This window comes from Pholis gunnellus (genome assembly GCF_910591455.1).
Source record: "Pholis gunnellus genome assembly, chromosome: 3".
Classification (NCBI taxonomy): domain Eukaryota; kingdom Metazoa; phylum Chordata; class Actinopteri; order Perciformes; family Pholidae; genus Pholis; species Pholis gunnellus.
In genome coordinates, this window is record NC_136529.1 from 19,868,080 (window position 1) to 19,888,195 (window position 20,116).

Here is a 20,116-nt window from a genome sequence, read left to right on the forward strand (position 1 = left end):
TGAGGAAGACGTAGTACAAAGGCTCATGCGACAGGACTGCTGGGGGACAGGTGAGGGACATTTCCATGCCCCAAATGATGCTACTGGAACATAACTGACTTCATGGTTATAGGTGGAATATGTTATTGTAAACTGTGGGAGTGAGTCTATGGTACTCTGTATAGTCAGGCCTCGTATGTAGTTTACCGTAACATCAGCCGTCCCTCATAGATTGAGACCATAACAAGACGCAGGCGGGACGTGACATCATGTTGCTGAGAGACCTGAGTGTAGCTGCCGAGCTGCTGCTGCTGCTGGTCTGTGTCCAGCGTCTGCACGGCTCTGCTCTCCCGGCTGTTTCCACCTACGAGTTCACAGCCTACAGGATGCAACAGTTCAACCTGGTACAGAGGAAGCATGGTGAGTCCAGAGCGTCACGCCTCAACTCCAGTGGTGGAGAGTGATTATGTACATTTACTCAAGCTCAGTACAGCTTTGAGGTACTTTACATTACATTACAGTTATTTAGCAGATACTTTTATCCAAAGCAACTTAATAAGTGTATTCAATATAGGTATTTTACTTGAGTATATCCATTTGATGCTGCTTTAAATTCTACTCTACTACATTTCAGAGGGAACTATTGTACTTTTTACTCTACTACTTCTATCTGACAGCTGTAGTTACCAGTTACTTAATCCAGTATTTAAACCTTTTTGGCTTGTGACCTCAAAAGCTGTGTCTACTTGGGGCCCTTGTCTTGTTTCAGATCAATCAGTTGTTAAAGAGAGATTCCCCTCTTAACTTCTTGCATTTAACTGTTGGAGGCCCAAAGAGATCATATCATCCAATATTTGAAGATTAGAGGTCTGAAAAATTACTTTACTTACTTTAATTACTTACGTTTTCTTCTTCCCTTCCTATGTGTGTCTTATACTGTTGGGTAATTATTACTGGTACACTAATATCTAAACGGGATGTGAATGTGTCCTATGTCATAAACTGACCATGTTTGCATGTAAAATCAAAAATGTAAATTTATAGCGGTGAGATAAAAGCAGTGGAGTACAAATACAACATATCCTCTAAAATGAGGTGTAGTAGAAGTGTAAACTAACAAAGAATAGAAATAAAGTGCAGGCAGTTACCAGTACAGTACTTGAGTATATCGGCTTGAGTTGATATTTGTGTTCATTTCATTTGTCTCCTGAGGTTGCCGTGGAGCCATCGTGGTGGCGGAGGCGCGCTCAGCCGATGAGCCGGTGCTGACCCGCCGCTGCGTCATCATGAAGGTGCTGGACTTCACCACAGAAAAATACCTTGAGGCCCAAAAGCAAAGTGCTGCCGCCATCCTGATCCTGCTGCCCAAAAATATCTCCGGTATCCCCCATGACACTGTGCAGGTAGTAACAAGTTATCCAGAAACTCCTTTTTTGCTCCAGGACATTCTGCAAGGCAATAAGAAAAACACTCTTATTTTCTGACAGGATACAGATTCTCAATGTGATATATATAGTATCTTAGTGCTCCAGGGTTTTAGGTAGTAGCTTGCTGAAGTGTTGTGATCACCACACCGCAGAGCATCTTTCATATATCTGCGACTAGAAAGAGTTCCCTTTTCCCCTCGCAGTCCTTCATGGTGAGTGAGAGCGAGGCTTTGCTGAAGGAGACCCTCATGCCTGTGTATGTTGTGCCTGAGGACGAACAGCTGCTTTACATGTATGAGGAGGTCAAGCAAGCTGCTGCCACCAGGACCTCATCTATATTCGTCAGAGGTGAAAGGAGCGAGAGGATTGTTACATTTTTTAGGAGGTGAAAAACAATAAAACGTGTCCATACCGAGGTTTGTATACGTTTTCTTTTTTCACAGTGCTTCGAAGTATGGTCACAGCGACAGCCTTTCAGATCTTAGTGAGCAACAATGTCCCTATTAAGGGCATCACTGACAACATCATCACCACACTGGAGGTGAGTATGGAACCGACTGGTACCAACCTCTGACCGCATGACGTTCTGCAGATGCCAGTCAAACCTGATTAGTTTGGCTTGTGATTGGTCCTCAGCTCCGCACTGTATAACTGGTGATGTTTCTTTCAAGGGAGTGCTTCCCGGAGCAGGGGAGGATGTACCCACTGTCGTCATCACTGCCCACTATGATTCCTACGGGCTGGCACCAGTGAGTCACGTAGAAATGATGTAAACACAGCTTTCTGCGCTTCTAGTATAACGCTATATGTTTGTATTTGTGTGTAACACAGTGGTTGTCATACGGAGCAGACTCTAATGGCAGTGGGGTCACCATCCTGCTAGAGTTGGCACGTCTCTTCCACAAGCTTTTCAGTAGCCCAAGCACCAGACCACCGTGAGTTACAACCCCCCCCAAAACCTGGCTGAAAACCTAGCTGTGTCCCATTCTCAAGGGAGCCGTACACTAGCACCATCTGTTTTGGTAGATTTCTGCTAATCATCTGAACAAAAGTGGATGTCATGGAGAGGTAACCAACATACTATTAAATGCTTGATTGCTCTTTTAAAGATATCATTTAATGTTCTCCTTAACTGGAGGAGGAAAGTACAATTTTCTTGGCACGAAGAGATGGATTGAGGATAATCTGGACCATGCCGGTGAGTTTTTCTTCAAGTGTTTTGGGCTTTTTGAAAGTAGTCTACAGCACCACCAGATCTGAAAACGAGCAGCCCTGATTTATATCATCCAAACCTTTCTTTTTCTCCAGAGTCCAGCCTGCTCCATGACAATGTGGCATTTGTTCTGTGTTTGGATACACTGGCCAACAGTGATGAACTGTACATGCATGTGTCCCGCCCTCCCAAACCCGACACTCCCATGCAGTCTTTCATTCAACAGCTGGAGGAGGTAACAAGCTTTATTGCCAGGTCTAAAATATGGAGTAGGCCTTTCTCGGTCTTCATGGACTTAAAATGTGCGATCACTCCACCAGGTGGTGTCCTCCAGATTTCCCTGGGTGAAGGTGGGATTGGTCCACAAGAAGATCAATCTTGTGGAGTCCACAGTAGCGTGGGAGCATGAGCGCTACAGCCTGCGCAGGATACCAAGCTTCACTCTGTCTCGTCTGGAAGACCCCAAATCTGAGCTCCGTGGCTCCATTCTAGACACTATGTAGGTTCTTTATTCTGTGGTTGATTATTATGACTTGGTGCTTGAAGGCCTTGTTTGCTATAAGATGAGATGATATGAAAAGACGCATCACAGTTGCCTTTGTGTCTTCTCACAGGTCACAAGTGGACTACAGGAAAATGAAGCGAAATGGCATCATCCTAGCAGAAGCACTGGCACGTTATATGTACAATATCTCTGACAAGGTGATTAAAATGCATGAAAATGGAATGCATGTATCCGAGTACATATACTGTGGTTTCATCTGTCATCAGCATTTTAATGTGTGATTCATTTTCATTATCTTCTACAAGGTTTCACCAAAAGATGTGCAGGTTTTCAAGGGCCAATTGGTAAGTTGGCGGGTTATTTTGGTCAATAACCAAAGGCAAGTGCTGACCTCTGGTGTTAGTTTATAGGCATTGCAGAGTTTTGTGTCTTCAAAGTCCCCGACCTTCATTTAATGATTGGGGGCATTTGAATAAAACCATTTATTAAGATACACCGTCCTTCAAAAGTCTTAAGTCACCTGTTATATTGATGTTTTTCTTCTTTCCTTCAATAGTGACTATTTTAACAGAGGCAAAAACAGTATAATTCAGACACCAAATGTATTAATTACATTTGAAATAGTTTGGCCCCCCAAAAAATAAAAAAAATGTATTGTTAAAACTTGTGTTCAGTCTACATTTTGAATTTGTTTTCCAGTCCAGAAAAGCTTAATTGACCCTCGATTTAAATTGACCCATAACTGTACTTTATATTATTTGGACCCTTTGCAGTCTACTCAGTGGTTGTATTGAGGAGTTTTAAACTGTGGTTTGTCAGTCCATAGTCTGTCCAGATGATGTTCTGTGATCCAGTTCCAATAGTGCTCACCATACAATAACCTGCTATTTCTGGTGTGAGGTTTTAAAAATAGCTTTGCTAAAGCAACACACCTGTTAGTATTCCAGCTTGTTATTGGCTGCATTATTGTACACTTGACACTGAAACAGGAACTTGTTCCTCTTTAAATCTGCAAACATGTTGATGCTAAGCTCCCAGTTTCTTTTTCTATTCCTATTCCACTGTTGCTCAGAGTGGTCCTCTCAGCCATCAGACTCACAAATCAAGCGTCTGTGGCAGGCGATTCCAAGTGTGTAGAAAGTGTAGAAAATTAGGTTTTTCATGCTCGACATAGGCTACTTTTATTTTTATGTGATGGCCTTTCCTACGTTGTTCTTTATGTGAATCCACGTCTAAACGGTTGACGCAGGACTTTCACGACAGTCGTATGTCCAGTCTGATGTCCTTCCTGACCTCAGTCCCTCGAGCCACCCAGCTGCTGGACAAAGAGCCCCGTCACATCCTGCTGGTCAACTCACTGGAGCACGAGTTCAAACGTTACCTGCAGCAAGTTCACAGACACGCCTACCGACAGGATAGGAGGTAAAATGTAGTAGCAGCAGAAAACTGTCATCCCAATGCAAAACATATCACCCATGATTAACTACATTTCTTCATACAGGGACCCTGATATTACCTTTTTTGACCAAATGAACCAACCAATAGTGATGTACAGGTAAATATCTGAACTCGTATGCATTTTGGATGATATTTTAATAAGACACGAGGACACTGACACACCTTTTATCCCAGAGTGAAGCCTGCAGCCTTTGATCTCTTCCTCGGCGGCTGCATTGCTGCTTATTTGGGGATCGTCTACTATACCATCCAGGTTCGTTAATACACCCTTTTATATTGTCCGTTCATACTGTATTGCACGGCACCTTGTATGTCATCTCACACGTTCAACAGATAGGTCGTCAACGCTTGACATATCAGGTTTGTTTTCTCCCTCTGTGCTCTCTTACAGAATTTTGGTTATCTCTACACAAAGCTCAAAGCGGCAGTGAAATCCAAACACGAGTGAATGAGACTGTGAATGCTGAGTCGGTGACAAGGGCTTTGAAGTCTGCATTGCACATGTTGGACTCCTGCTTCACTGGCTGCGCAGAACATGAAAGCAATGCAGCAAGGATCTTCTAAGACCAATCGTATGCACAACTTACGGAGTGTGCGTTTGCTTTGAAATGTATATTGTTTTCATAAATACACTGTATTGTAAACCATTTCTCAGACTGGAATTTGTTGTTTGGACGAGATGTGAAGTAAACAAAACAAATAAAGGAGGAGTATGGGATTTGCCTGGGGTCAAAGTAAACTGTAGAAGGGAACACAAACTAGAGGTCGGGTTTGATTTGAGCACCCGTGAAGGACGTTGCTGCCGCTTCATTACTATGATTCCCCATGCCCCCTGCTTTGCATCTGTTGACATGGATTTGACTCGGCTTAACGTGGCTGTCAAACAAGGCCCAGCCACTGCGGCGAGATGAACAGCCAGTTCCTGTCACAGATAACTCAGTGAGAACAGTGGAGACACAAAGGCACCCTGCAGCGCTTGGTGAATTATTGATGCTCATGTGGCATGCTGACAGAGGATAGAGGTGACCCTGGGTGGTGGTGGTGGTGGTGGTGGTGTTGGGAGATTCTTAGAAATCCCATCCCTCCTCTGGTTCGTTCCAGTTCTGTAGATCTGATAAGACTGATTCTGTTTTAGCTATGAGACAGCTAAACAGCTGGGAGCCGAGTGTTTGAGATCAGTGCTGGCTAGTTTGTGTGGGGCCCTGGGAGGGAAGTAGGTCATGGACAGTGACCCAAGGTATGTGTGTCTCTGCATGGGGCCTTGGGCTTTAGGAGGATTAGTGGCCCGAGTGTTCAGGTAGCATAAAGAGTTGTTCTGGTTCAGCAAGGATGCTCTTAACCTTTCCCTTCTCCCTACATATAGATCCATCACAATAGGTGCAAGTTAAACAAAGCTTTCACCATGTATTTGTTTGTTGACGAAGATCCCAGCAGGATTCATAGCTACTGATGCATGCACACATTTGATGTTGTCATACATTAAACATAGAATGATTGATATACATCAACAAGGTAGGTGGCATGCACAACCCAGCAACCATCTTTAGGGTGAAACAAATGCACACATTCAATGTTTGCAGTGTGAGTAAAAGAACAACAGACAGTATGAGGGAAAGGGAGGAGCCACCAGGTGACAGGGGAGGAGAGGGATGTCCATGACTGTCAGGCGGACTGGAGGGAAGCAGTGGCTAATAGGTAAGACAATAAGTGAAGATGGCTCCCCAGCTCTACCTCACCATGTACAAAGAGCAGTTTGCCTCTCCCGACAGAGCGAAACGAGAACAACTTCGGCCAACATCTGCCCACCGAAGGAACAACCCCCAGCCCCGGCAGGTAAGAGGCACAGCCACATGGACCTTATGGGTTTAAGGGGATAAAGTAATTATTTATGAAGACATGTTGGATTTCTTGAGAAAATGATCAATTCTACTTTATATTCCTTCAATTAATGTAATTCAGCAAATAATGTTACTCATATAATTGAACACTTTTCCACGTGGTGCATGTAAGGTCAAACGAGGCTAATTGGATCACTTATTATTGGCACTCTCTTTATTGTTCTTCATTTAGCAAGATTTAGGAGTCTTACACTAATTGGCGACTGGTTGTTTACATTTCCCTCTGCGTGGTGAAAGCTGCATAACATCTATTATTCAGCACTTCCTCCATGCCTATTTATCTATCCTGACATGGAGTAAAAAGAGCTAAAAACAGAGAGTGCAGTTAACCGACTGTAAAACACAGTTTTCGGTGTATTATATTTGATAATTGCACTAAGTGGAAAGCCATATAGGACAAATCCAAATAGCATTTTAAAACCTGAATGCTCTTTACATTGTGAGTACTAAAGAGAAAGGAATAATCTTGGACAAGGTTTATTTAATGAGAATAAATAAATAAAGACAAAAGTAAAATAAATAAACGTGTGCTTATTTTCCTTGCTTTCCAGGACTTTCTGTTTCCCCGGAGTCTTCAGTCCAACTACAGGTCACGCCGCACACCATCACACCCCACACCCCCTGTGGACGGTGGCCGTCCACTCTTTCCCCCTGTCAGACATGTATCATTCCACAGTCCACTTACTCATCCAGGCAACTACCTGAACACAGTGGACAAACCAAACCACATGCCCCCTGTCAGCCCATCCACAGTACAAGCTCTGCCCTCTGCTGGCGGACTGCAGACACTACAGCTGACTGGGCCTCCTTCTGACACTGGATTAAAGCTCCACGCAGCTTTGAAGAACCCAACAAGGTAGCAATAGAGCAGTTTAATATGGGCTCCAAAGAGGACTCTAAATACACATTGGTTCTAATTGATTGTCTTTGCATCAGCAGAACGAGTTATCAGAGGAATGTTCATCCACTCTCAGTACAGCAACTGAGGTGAGAAAATGACCTCTGACCTCTCCTTGTGGCCTTTAAACCCTTTAAACATTGGTAAACAACATACGTTGACGAGCATTGTTGAGCAGCAGTCGACTGAATCTGACTAAATTACATTGTTTTTCACAGGCAACATGCAGGAGCTCAGCTTCGGACAAGACCGCAAACCAGCAACCCTCAACACCACTTTCCACGGACACAATACCGGAGGTCTAGTTTTAGTAGCAGCCAGGATTATAGGTGCAAATTATAAAAACTTTATTTGATCATGGTCATAAATAACAACCATGGGATTTCTGTCTCTCAACAGCGGGTGCTACAGCTGCTTCCATGTGGTGAAGACTTACAAAGCTGGACACTACATCATACACCCAGACTTTGTGTCTGAATGCCTTCGTTAGGACTATTAGAGCCCTGGCTTCTAAAGCGGGGACCGGGGACCTGCAGAGCTCCTTGAGGACATCATTAACTTCACCATTGTTTAATTCTGCACTAATTAACCCAGCGAGACAAGGTGTAAGAATGAATAATGCAACTGTAGGCTGCACTCCCGCCACTGTTATCTCCCTACATACAGTGTGGCCACTTTTACAATTCAGTACTAAATCAGCGACAAAGACCTTCCCATAAGGGGCTCGTGGTGATCAAATCGAATGAGGCACCGTGGCCCTAATGTGTAACTGTCCGTGGCATTAAAATTTTATCCCACTATTAGAAGATAATTTTATACATTTGATATAGGAATTCTTTATTGCATGATTAGACGGTTAAAACAGAAATAGTACTGCAAACAATCAAACTTTACACAGGGGATTTAAATACTTACCATGGTTATTATTATAGGTAATTTATAGTGATGTCATATAGTAGACAAAATATACCACTACATTGCCTTGCACAGATGGTCCCCATAGAAATTTGTTTTTTTCCCCTAACTTTGCTAATTGCAGTTCTTTAAAACACGTTTTTGGCACACTTGCCTCTCGCTATACAACCAGTGTGCTATGTGAAGTTTTGTATAACTAGCGTGACTTTGCTCAACTCATGTAAAACAGTGTAATCTATGCAGAATGAGAGAATAAACTGTTGTGTTCCCACCTACTGGACTACATTTCCCATGCTATGGTGGGCGTAGACGAGGCGGATCCGCAACAACGTGCATGTCTTGGTCATTTTTCTGTGAACTGTGGCAAACAAGTTGTGGCTGTTACTGCTGAGGGGGCTGCTGCTGATCGGTAGGCAAAAAAAACAATTATTTTTAATGAACAGCTGAGAGTAAAACAGAACACGCATACACGATAATATTATGCCACTGTACTTACACGGACTCTGGGTTATTTCCCCTCCGTCAACTTTCTTGTACGACCCACCACCGCGCACAACGACTTCAGTATGCATTCGACTATAGGCTAATGTATGCAGGCTAGAAGTTGTGGGTACATTAGCAAAGACGGAACTTTTTTTATGTACGATTATTAACTTATAAACTCGTGTTTGTATGTACTGTACGTTTTGTTTATTAAAAAAAGTATGCACAATAGGCTATAAGTATTGAACAGTCTCAGGGGAGATCGTTGCTCTGTAAAATTCAGCCGTGCAGGCCAACTTAATATTCAAGTTTATTAGCAGAATATATGCCTGTATAAGTCATAGACTGATATAACTACAGCATGGGCTTATCAGTGCGCTGCAACATGCCACACACACACTCGACCTACGCGCACGCCCAAACGCGCGCGTGCTTTTTGAGGTAGTGAGCCTCTCTCAGACTTCTGTTCCGACTGCATCAGCTCTTCTGTGTTTGTTTTCCCCATGTCAGAGTAGATAGTGAATCGGCTGAAGTGGCAGATATGAATCCCCCTGATCACACCACAAACATAGAAATGGCCCAGTCTCAACATCTTCAAACGGAGAAAAACACGTTTAAGTTCAATATTTGTGTTCACTAAAGACCCTTTATGTGTGAAAAACACCAGTTAATCGACTAATCAATTAGTTTAAGGAGAGAAAATGTATCTTGAACCATTTTGATCAAATATAATTTGGTCTATATTAAGATATACAGTAGGTCATTGTATTATCCTACTGTTGGAGTTTTTATTATGTGTTTTATAAAATAATAATAATAAAAAAGATAAACGATTAATCTTTAAAGTAATTTTAGGCAAACAATTTCCTGGCTCCAGCTTCCTTTCTGGTTACAAATGTGATTATTTGCTGTAGAGCAGCAACGATTAATCAATTAGTTATTAGACAGATAATCAATTATTTTGACAATCGATTAATAGCAAAAACTCTCTGGTTCTTAAAATTCAGGATTTATAATATAAATGATAGTAAACTAAATATCTTTGGGTTTCGGTTGATCAAGTAAAACAAGCTACCTAAAAAGATCACATTTGGCTGTGGGAATTTTTTTCCTTATTTTGTGACGTTTTATTGATAAAAAAGATTAGTTGATAGATTGAGAAAATGATCAACAGATGAATCAATAATATACATATAATTGTTGCTTGCAACCTTAATTTGCTAGTCTTAATAAATGTATTATCTTTAAGTCTTTGGTCTGTTTGTTGATTAAAACAAATTGAAGACTTCCTCTTGCACTCTGGGAAGCTGGATATTTGACCCAGTTTATATATAATTAAACTAAACAATTAATTGAGAAAATTATCATAATAATTATTGATAATTAAAACAATTGTTGGTTGCAGCCTGATGTGAAGAATGTCACAAATCATAGATTGTAATATGTTAAATTCATCCATCTGCCGTTGCACTTTTCTATTAAAAAGAAGGAAAAAAAAGCCATAAGCAAATACATACAGTAAATCTTCTGTTGACTTCCCTGGTTAATTCCAGCAGTGGATCTCTGAGTAACCAACAGTAAGTTCTCTGTTAATTAATGATGGGCTCATGTTATCACTCCTGTTGTTGGGGTAAATCCATACTAAGGGTGGTTGAACACAGAATTAGTCAATTAGATTGCTAATTAATAGCAAGCATTTTTTATTATCGACCCTTGCTGCCAGGGCAGACCACGAGGGTCAATTGCAGTTAGGACCAGTCAGCAAACGGGGAATGTGGAGAGGACTGAGCTCCCCTCGCTTGGCTGTGCACCTTAATCTAATCTATTCTGATTAGCTAAAGCCACAATAACTAACATCAACTATTTGATTACCCAAATAGTTTTAGCTGTATCCCTGCTGGGAGGGACAGCCAGGTCTAAATGTAATAGAAATGCAAAAATGCATGTCCAAATGTCCGTTTATTTGGCTTGAATGAACCAGGTTACTTCCAGTTTTGTTGGTCTGGCTTGATGGAGCACAAAGTTTAGTATTCTTTCCTCTCCTTCCCAGCATTGGCATACCCTTAAGGCCAAAATCCCCTTTTCTGCTCCTCTACCTCCTTCCATACAAATGAGTCTTCTTTCAATTGAACTCATATGTTAGAATTACTGCTGGGAACAACCACTTTATCCTCTTATGGGTAATTGGCAGTAGATTTGTTTTGTTAAATCTCAGACACATCTTTAAAGTTTTCATCCTGACAGTGTAATACCTCTAAGTGATGTGGAATCACTTAGTGCAGCAATGCAAAGCATGTAAGACAATGCTAGAAATGTAATGGAGGCTTTACACTGACAAGGAAACAAGATGGACTGAGAAACGGGCTGGCATATCATGCTGTTCTGGCTGTGGCTGTCCTCGATGTCTCTGATAGTTAAGTGATTTGAAAGAAGTCTTTGACTAAACAGAACTGGTAAGCAATATTAGGTGAATGCTCTGTACAAAGGCTCCTAGTACAGGCAGCCTTTTTGTTCTTCTTTTAACCCATTTTCCCTCAAAAACAGTGTTGATATATGAAGCTCAAATACTGCGCGAAGACCTTGACACTGACTTTTCAAAGCTTGTTATTTCTCTCTTATGACAGGCAGAGTGCAGCAATCGAGGTTCCCTGGAAAACATTTCTATGATCTTAAGAACAGCAACTGTCAGATTTGCCCACTGAACGGCACAAGTCATGTACCAAGTTGTTCCCGGAGGAGCGGGAGGCACAATTACGGATGTTATCCCCAAGCAGAAGCACAGAAAGGACACTCGACCCTTGGTCGGAGCTGGAGTAATCGGCTTGGTGCTGGTAATTGCAGCAGTGACTGCATGGTGTTATTACATAGCCTCTCTACGCAAAGCTGAGCTGCTTAAGACTCAGCTCCTGGATCTGAATAAAGATGGCTACATTATCCGCAACCAGGGAGGGTCTATTGTTTTCAGAATGGATTTCAGGTTGGTATTTCTCCATGTAGTGATGCATAATATGTCAAATGTAAATGTATGCAATTCAATTCAGTTGTTTAACTGTAAAAAAAAAATGGGACATTTGTCTGTTGAGAGAGATTGCTTGTAAATGTAATTATATGCAAATCTTGGCAGGTCAGGTACGCTGGATTTGGATTCATGCTCCAAAGAAGGGGAGATGCTGAGCTGCGGACGCACCACTGATAGAAAACTGAACTTCTTCATTGAGACAGTGCGACCTAAAGACACGGTGCAATGCTACCGCGTGCGTTGGGAGGAACTGGTTCCTGACATTCCTGTTGAGCATGCCATGACGTACACGTTTGCACACTGGTATGGTGGTGCAGTATCAGCAATTCAACACTGGCCTATTTCTATTAATGGCCAACAGGCTCCCAAACCCTTTGTTACTAGTGACATCTACTCTAACCGCAATGAATTTGGTGGAATTTTGGAAAGCTATTGGCTTTCATCCAACGCTACGGCCATCAAGATAAATAATTCAGTGCCCTTCCACCTGGGCTGGAATGACACAGAGAAGACCATGTCCTTCCAGGCGCGATACAACGACAGTCCCTTCAAGCCAAACCCAGGAGAGGCACCATGTGCTGAGCTTAGCTACAGAGTGTGCGTGGGCTTGGATGTGACATCCATACACAAGTACATGGTCCGCAGATACTTCAACAAACCAAACAAAGTGCCTGCCAAAGTCATGTTTCGCCATCCTATATGGTCGACCTGGGCGCTACATAAGACTGACATTGACCAAGAGAAAGTCTTGACGTATGCCGCTAACATCCGCAAATATAAGTTTAACTGTAGCCTCTTGGAACTAGACGACCGCTACACCAGCCGCTACGGAGAATTTGAGTTTGACCAAACAAAGTTCCCCAATGCCTCGTCCATGTTCCAAAGGCTGAAATCAGATGGATTTCCGGTGTCGCTCTGGATTCACCCTTTTGTTAACTATGACTCAGCAAACTTCCATACTTGCGTAGAGAGGGGGCTGTTTGTCCGGGAGCCTACAGGCCGGCTGCCCGCCTTGGTGCGCTGGTGGAACGGTATTGGTGGCATTTTGGACTTCACAAATCCAGAAGCCCGCGATTGGTTTTCCTCCCAGCTCCGTTCGCTGCGCTCCAGGTATGGGGTGACATCTTTTAAATTTGACGCAGGGGAGACCAACTACTTGCCGTGGAAATTTAGTACCAGAACTCCCATTCGGGACCCAAGTTTTTTCACAAGACGTTACACGGAAATGGCAATTCCTTACAATGACAGAGCTGAGCTGCGCAGTGGCTACCAGTCCCAAAACATATCCTGCTTCTTCAGACCAATTGACAGAGACTCTGTTTGGGGCTACGAGTTGGGTCTCAAGTCTCTTATCCCCACCGTGCTCACCATCAGCATTCTGGGCTATCAGTTCATTTTACCAGACATGATCGGAGGGAATGCATATCTAAACCGCACAGATGGTAAAAGTGTATTACCCGACCGGGAACTCTATATCCGCTGGCTGGAGCTGACGGCCTTCATGCCGTCCATGCAGTTTTCTATTCCGCCATGGGCATACGACAACGAGGTGGTTGAAATTGCTCGGAAATACACAGCCCTCCATGAGAGTATTGTGGCGCCACGGGTCCTGGAGCTGGCTGGCGAGGTGCTGGACACCGGGGACCCAATCATACGGCCCCTGTGGTGGATTGCCACAGGTGATGAAACAGCCTATAAAATCGACTCCCAATTCCTGATTGGGGATGACCTCATGGTAGCCCCAGTTTTAGAGCCTGGAAAGCAAGAGCGTGACATCTACCTCCCTGCCGGCCATTGGAGAAGCTACAAGGGGGAGAGATTTGATATCAAGGAGCCGCTGCATCTCACAGACTATCCTGTTGATCTGGATGAAATTGCTTACTTTCTTTGGGTGTAGCAAGAAGGGAATGTACAGCTGAACAGACTTGATAAGCCTTTGCTGCAATTTGCTTGTAAGACAAGCTTCACAAATGCAGCTTTTATGCTTGTATGAAACAGTTCTTGGAAAATCTTTTCTTCACAAATATATGAAGACTTTTTAAATTATAACATCACAAACGTGAAACCGTTTCACTCAAAAAATGCTCAAACCCTCATTTATTTTAAAATTTAATTTAAACAAATTGATGGATCATCTTTTTATATATTTGTGGTTTAATGGAAAGGTAGCTAGTTAAAGTGGAGTTTTTAAAGAGCGACTGTGTAACTTTTTCTGAATGGCAGCCACTGTAGCCGTATGTGGCAACTATGGGCTAATCATGAATGCAATATAGCAGTAGCACAAGCAGAGAAGAGTCATACAAGTCAACAAACAGACTCCATAATGTCCATCATTTTTGTTCAAAGTTCAAACCATACGCTACTGCTCATACCAGACTGACAGTATAGAAGTTACATAGTCTCACTTTAAAGCCTGTACAAATCATGTATATGAAACATTTGTCAAAAAGGGAATATGCAAACTGTGAATTAAGTAAAGCATACTTGTCATTGTATGCCGTAAAGATGCCAAACAGATTGTATCGTGGGAGGACAACTGTAGGGGTGTCGTTACCGCCATTACGCAGGTAGTAGGCCACATAAAACCTTCTATATTAACTTCCATTTGACTGAGATGTCCTACTTTCCTTTGACACTAATGACTCTTCTGCTCCGAGATACTTTTCAGGAAGTCAGGTTTTATGCTTCACTTATCAGGATGAATGCTTGAAATGTAATCATTACAAACTGCATGTGCTCTCATTTGTGGAACACAGTGTCATGTAACTACTCTTAGTCCAGATGAAGATGCCTTTTATTAGGCACTAAATATTTGATGCTCCTCCTCAGGTAACAGCTTTTTCTGGTGTGTTTTAAAGTGTCTGGTTGAGTCTTTGTCTTTATTGTGCTTTGCTGACTCCAAATCCAGCTAAACAACTATGGCGTATAATACATTGAAGACAATAACTTAAGTGATAATGGTCTGGTTACTTTATACCTACTTGGTATGCAGTGTGGAGGTCTATAGGTGCAATGAATTTAGCAGCATTTAATTATCAAATTGAATGGTACAATGTATTTTGTAACCTTGTGTTATGTTGATGTGAATAGTTTGTTACTGCGGGGTTATCTCTAAGTGCCATGTGTTAATATTTACTGCCACATACTCTTATGTAATTTGTTGCCATACATTGAATATTTTACATTGATTGTATTGTCCATTTATAATGTGATCTTTTTTCTTAATTTAACCCTTAATGGGGTGAGTAAACCCTTTATGCACAATCCCATGGTCAACAAAGTGTACCACAAATGCCACAAAATAACATTTTATATTATGTAGCTGCAAACATAAACCTTTTTTTTAAGTACATTGTGTAATTTTGCAGATGCACAGAGGAAACTGATATTGATTGTCTCATGAAACTCCGGAAGTGACTTATTTCAAAGTGAAAGCAAGAAAGAATAAAAATGGGAACATGGAAAAATGACTTCCTGTGGCTCCCGTGTTAGGTTTTTAAAACCTTGTTGAGATGAATTCTGATGAGATTTGAAGCTGCAATAATGAAACTAACACGTTAATATACAATAACGAAAAAGGAAACATCCACATTATTTTGGTCCCAATATTTCCATATGTTAATACTTCTTTATTTTTGTCTAACGCTGTCTGTGTGGCATAGAGGTTGACCTATGTGGATTTTGTTTGTGCCTTTTGACATACGCTCCCTATTTATAGCAGTTCTCACTCAGCATCTGGGCCAGGCCAACCTCTCAGGCTATTTCTGTCTCAGACTGTCTTGCTCTATGACGAGACGCAGAAGGCTGTATACCTCGGACTGCATGTTCCTTTGCTCTTGGCTCTTTTGACTCAGTGTGTCTGAACATTACACTCATTTCGTTGAGAGTGCATATTTGATGTTGTTTTGTATGAATGCATTAAAAGAAATCAAGTTTGACTTTTGTCTGTTTGTGAGCATTTTTGTTGTGCTTGATTTGAATATAATACTCTTTGTTGTTAAAGTAACCATCACGTGGTACACAAAGCCCTATTTCCCCCATGAATACCACCACCAGATGACTTTTACTTTTTCACACACCTACACATAAAATACAAGAAGAAAAGACACATGGACATTAAATCCAGGTCAGTAAGCTGAGCGTGCGACCAGTGAGCCGATAACAACCTGTAACCTCTTATGAGTCTGCAATACAGGAAAACTAATGTGCCTATCAGTTCAGTATTGAAAGAGACACCCTTGAGGGACTTTTCCAACTTTTGGTGTCCAGCTCATCACGCGGCGATAATGACAAGGTGATGAAACAATTGTGCAGGTTATTTGGAGGCTGTGTTCGGATCAATAAATCATCTGGTGGCTCATGATGTGAGGCCAGAGAGCAAGTGATATGAAACGAGCAGACACCAAGAATAAAAAAGATAAACTTCAGTAGGAGATAATAGCAACAATATTTATTAGAATTAGAGCCGTAAGCATGATTGTTTGTCTGGGTTCAAACAGCCTGGCAGGACCATTTTCTGACGGCTGTAGTCGATCTTTCAGAGGTTTGGGGAATTCATTCCATTTCAAAACAGCGGGATATGCTTAAGAACTACTTCACTTTATTTGCCAATGCCTCATCTTCCTTCAAAATTGATCTGGACTTGCAGCCTGTGCGGGGAGGACATACATTCATTGATTAGCTGTCCGTGTGTTGCATGGATCAATATTATTTGTCTGTTTGCTTTCTGCAATCATATTGTCTGCTTCTGCCCATCTTTTCATAGGATGGACAAGTTATTTATGTAGTAGCTTTGAGGGGAATTTGGAAATTTCCAGGAGGAGGGATTAGAAAAAAAGGACAATTTTATGCCAAAGTAATAGGGGCTTTAATATATATTTGTACTTAGTTCAGTGTGTTGAGGCACATGCTGCTTTATTGTTTTTAACAAATTTGTTGATTGAAATGAATGACAAAAATGAATAATTACTTGATGTTGATAGTAGTACAAGTGGAGGAAACAGCATAAAAGTATGTAACAGTGTTTGAAAGAAAAAAGTATAAAACAATAATTCATAAGTTTCTTTCACGTATCTGTGAAAGGGCTTTAACAGACATTGAAAACGAAACAAAGGATGAAATCTGTGGGTGTTTTGGCCATGTGGTGCTGCAGACCTCCAGAAGGGTGCAGTGTAGCTTCATTGATATTTCTCTCTGACATGTCAGTGGACCACAGTCCAGATGTTAGGTGCGTGTACACACACACACACACACACACACACACACACACACACACACACACACACACACACACACACACACACACACACACACACACACACACACACACCAAGCAGGACACAAAAACTGGCAAAGCCCTTCTCCCCCTTCCTTCCCCACCTGTGAGCCCACCTGTGTGTCCATCTGCAGAGGAGAGACGCCAGTTGTTCTGGTTAGGAGCCAGTGTGTCTCAAGTACCTTCCCATATCCTCCTTCCATGAGTCTGCTGTCTGTCCTCCCCAGTAAGCCATATATATATTACACACAGAGAGAAGTGGTGCTCGGAACAACAACCATAAAACACGACAAATAGATGCATCTTTTGCAATTTCAAACTTGCTTTTCTTATCGGTTAATGTCCTCAGTTGTTTGGAATTTAAATAATGACCACTATCAAGAAATGAGTGTAAAAATGATTTTTTTAATCACAGCGTTGTAATTGTTGTTTATGGGAATTAAAGTGCCAAAGATTTGACATAACATTACCTCAATTTATGTTGTAATTTGTACAGCCTAATTCAGCTAGACTTCAGCCACAATGAATAATATACATTGCAAACAACTTATTAAACATGATCACTAAAATAATTGGAGAGAAACATTGAAACTACTGAATCCATCATGAAAGTTGCAGTTAGATTACAATTATAAAGCAAAATGAACAATAGACAGACTATGATGAATAAGCTTCAGTTTTTATTAAAAAAGTGCTCCAGCTTCTTGGAGCCAGAATGAGTGTTTATTGTAGAGGGCCACAGGGGAAATAAAACCCCATGGCTGTCTCTTGTGTGAAGTGTGAATCTTTGTCCTTAACCCAAGATTTTCACTCCGTAACTAGAATGACCTCGCATCTGGTGCTGCCATGGCTTGTCTGACAGGAATATGTCTGTCCTCGCGAGGTAACAAATGAACCCGACACCCCTGAGACTTGTCTCGCATCTGTTTATCTTTTTTTTTACCTGTCGGTTCGCTGCACTGCATCAGACTTACACTCCTCTGCAGCCTTTGTGGATTTCAGAGCACGCCTCTGGCATTACGGGGTAGAAGATAGTCAGTGTTGTTTGTTAACTTTATGACTGGGTTTAGTATTGCAGTGTGTAAGTCCACTTACATATTTGCTTTTTTCATATCTTATTCATTTTTGACTCTTGATATTCTTTACTGGTACGCTGTTCTTTTTTTTATTGGCTCCCTTTAGTATCTTTTACATTTGGTGTTTTTCTTATATCTTAGCTTGAGCTGAAACAATAAATCGATTAATTGTTTAGTCGAATGAGAAAAATAATCTGCAATTCTTTTGATGATAGATCAATTATTCAAGCAGTTGCTGAAGATTCTCCTGTTGCAGCTATTAAATGTGCTGCTCTTCTTTTCTTTTTCTTTTCTTAACCAAACAACTTTGGTTTTAAGACTATTGGTTGGACAAAACAATCAATTCGATGACAACACCTTTTATGGGGTTTTTAACTATTTCCTGACATCTTATAGATCAACTAAATCAAGAAAATAATTGGAAAATAATTTGATAACGAGTTGCAGCCAGTGCTGGTTGCAGCCATAGACTTTGCACCTGACTGCAACTGTAATTTTGTTGTTGCAGACGATGACAATAAAGCTCTCTTGAGTATGCAGATTATACAGTATAAAGTTAAGGGAAACGGCGACAGATATGCTTAAACAGTAAAATGAAGGACTTAGGGGAAGACAACAGGCAGGGCACTTCCTCTGTGCCTTGGTGGGGGTAAGAGGTTGAACGAAATGTCAGCCGCTGAGGAACAGATGCATAATTGAAACATTGCGCTGCTGCTACAGCCGTGCACAAGGTTGTTTGATTGATACCGTTTTAGAACACTCCTGTCCCCTCATGCTCATGGGGTTTACCTGGGGAGAAACCAAGGGAGGGGGAAAGGTGCTTAGGTGGCTCATCTGGGTTTTGGAGGAAAATTGGTGCCATCCATCAAACACTGCATTTAACAAACGCTAACACAGGCCTGGCCAACAAAGGATTCATATATAAGGCAGCGAACTGGAAAACATGCGAGGTGCAGGGACTGCTGAGGGTCTATCAATCAGCCAGTCAGCTCCTTTATTTAACAAGCGAGGGCCACAGACCCCGAGGGCCACACTCCATATTCTGGCTGGTTGGGCTTGCAGTCTTCTCCACTGAAAGGATGAAAAAAGGGGAAGAGATGAGCGAAGGGAGGAAGGAAAGAGGAGCATGAAGGGATTGGGGTTGGGGGGCAATGGAGGTGCACAAGGGTTTGGCCCGTGTCCTCTGGCGTGCTGGTGCGCTTCATCTTCTCAGTGCAAGGGCCTGGAACTGCTGCTTGATGGGATTTTCAGCCCTGTGGCCTCCGCTGTCCCAACATCCATCTGGAGGGCTGCCGTGTGCACAGCGGAGAGCCAGCCACTCAGCGACACAGCCATAAAGAGCAACCCGTAGGCCAGCCAATGCCACTGATCTGAGGCTCGCGGCTCCGTTCAGTGGACAGGCCAACACTCGGTGGCACACATTCCTGTCGGTGACACAGGCTGATCCCTAAGCTACTGTGTGCTCAGTGGAACAGAAGACACGCTCTGTGAGGCAGCCCACATCCAGCCACTGACTCCTTCAAAGCATAGAAAATTGGAATGGAACAAGGACTTCACTATTCAGCATCCTTAATGGAGTGAAGAGGACTATCTACCCTCTCTCATTTTGTGTCACAGCAGTGGAATATATACACTGATACTTGTTTTTAATATTGCTGAATTTTATCAAGATTTTACAGTGCGTTCAACATCTTATAAAGATAAGATGCTGAAGTCATAGTGGGCACCTTGTAGATGAGGCAAATGTCCACTCAGTGGTCACACAGATTCCTAATTTGAATAAGCTTGTTGGAAGGTTGTGCCATAATGAAATAATGCTTCCGTTGCATGTTCAGCAGTCCATTTTTTATACGAAGAAGCTCAATTTAATACCCCAAGGCGAAGCACCAAGAACAATAATATCAGCAATATGTATTTGAAAATCAAAACCAAACATTCAAAGACATTCATTACTGCCTCTCATTACTGGA

The 20,116-nt window shown here is 42.0% G+C and overlaps 2 protein-coding genes across 2 annotated transcripts; both read left to right on the plus strand.

Annotated features, from left to right (window-relative positions):
• Positions 1–248: 248 nt before the first annotated feature.
• LOC306715769 (BOS complex subunit ncln) lies at positions 249–5,030 on the plus strand (the record flags this gene model as incomplete). The annotated part of the gene is made up of 15 exons (XM_079186238.1): positions 249–399; positions 1,192–1,382; positions 1,610–1,754; positions 1,850–1,947; positions 2,078–2,155; positions 2,238–2,341; positions 2,516–2,604; positions 2,715–2,854; positions 2,940–3,118; positions 3,234–3,321; positions 3,430–3,468; positions 4,374–4,546; positions 4,626–4,679; positions 4,757–4,835; positions 4,974–5,030. The coding sequence occupies 15 exons, from the start codon at positions 249–251 to the stop codon at positions 5,028–5,030; spliced, it is 1,665 nt and encodes a 554-aa protein (XP_079042364.1).
• A 3,623-nt stretch (positions 5,031–8,653) lies between these two features.
• Positions 8,654–15,708, plus strand: myorg (myogenesis regulating glycosidase). Its single transcript, XM_079183686.1, has 3 exons — positions 8,654–8,702; positions 11,401–11,753; positions 11,901–15,708. The coding sequence occupies exons 2-3, from the start codon at positions 11,491–11,493 to the stop codon at positions 13,690–13,692; spliced, it is 2,055 nt and encodes a 684-aa protein (XP_079039812.1). The 5' UTR covers positions 8,654–8,702; positions 11,401–11,490; the 3' UTR covers positions 13,693–15,708.
• Positions 15,709–20,116: the final 4,408 nt, after the last annotated feature.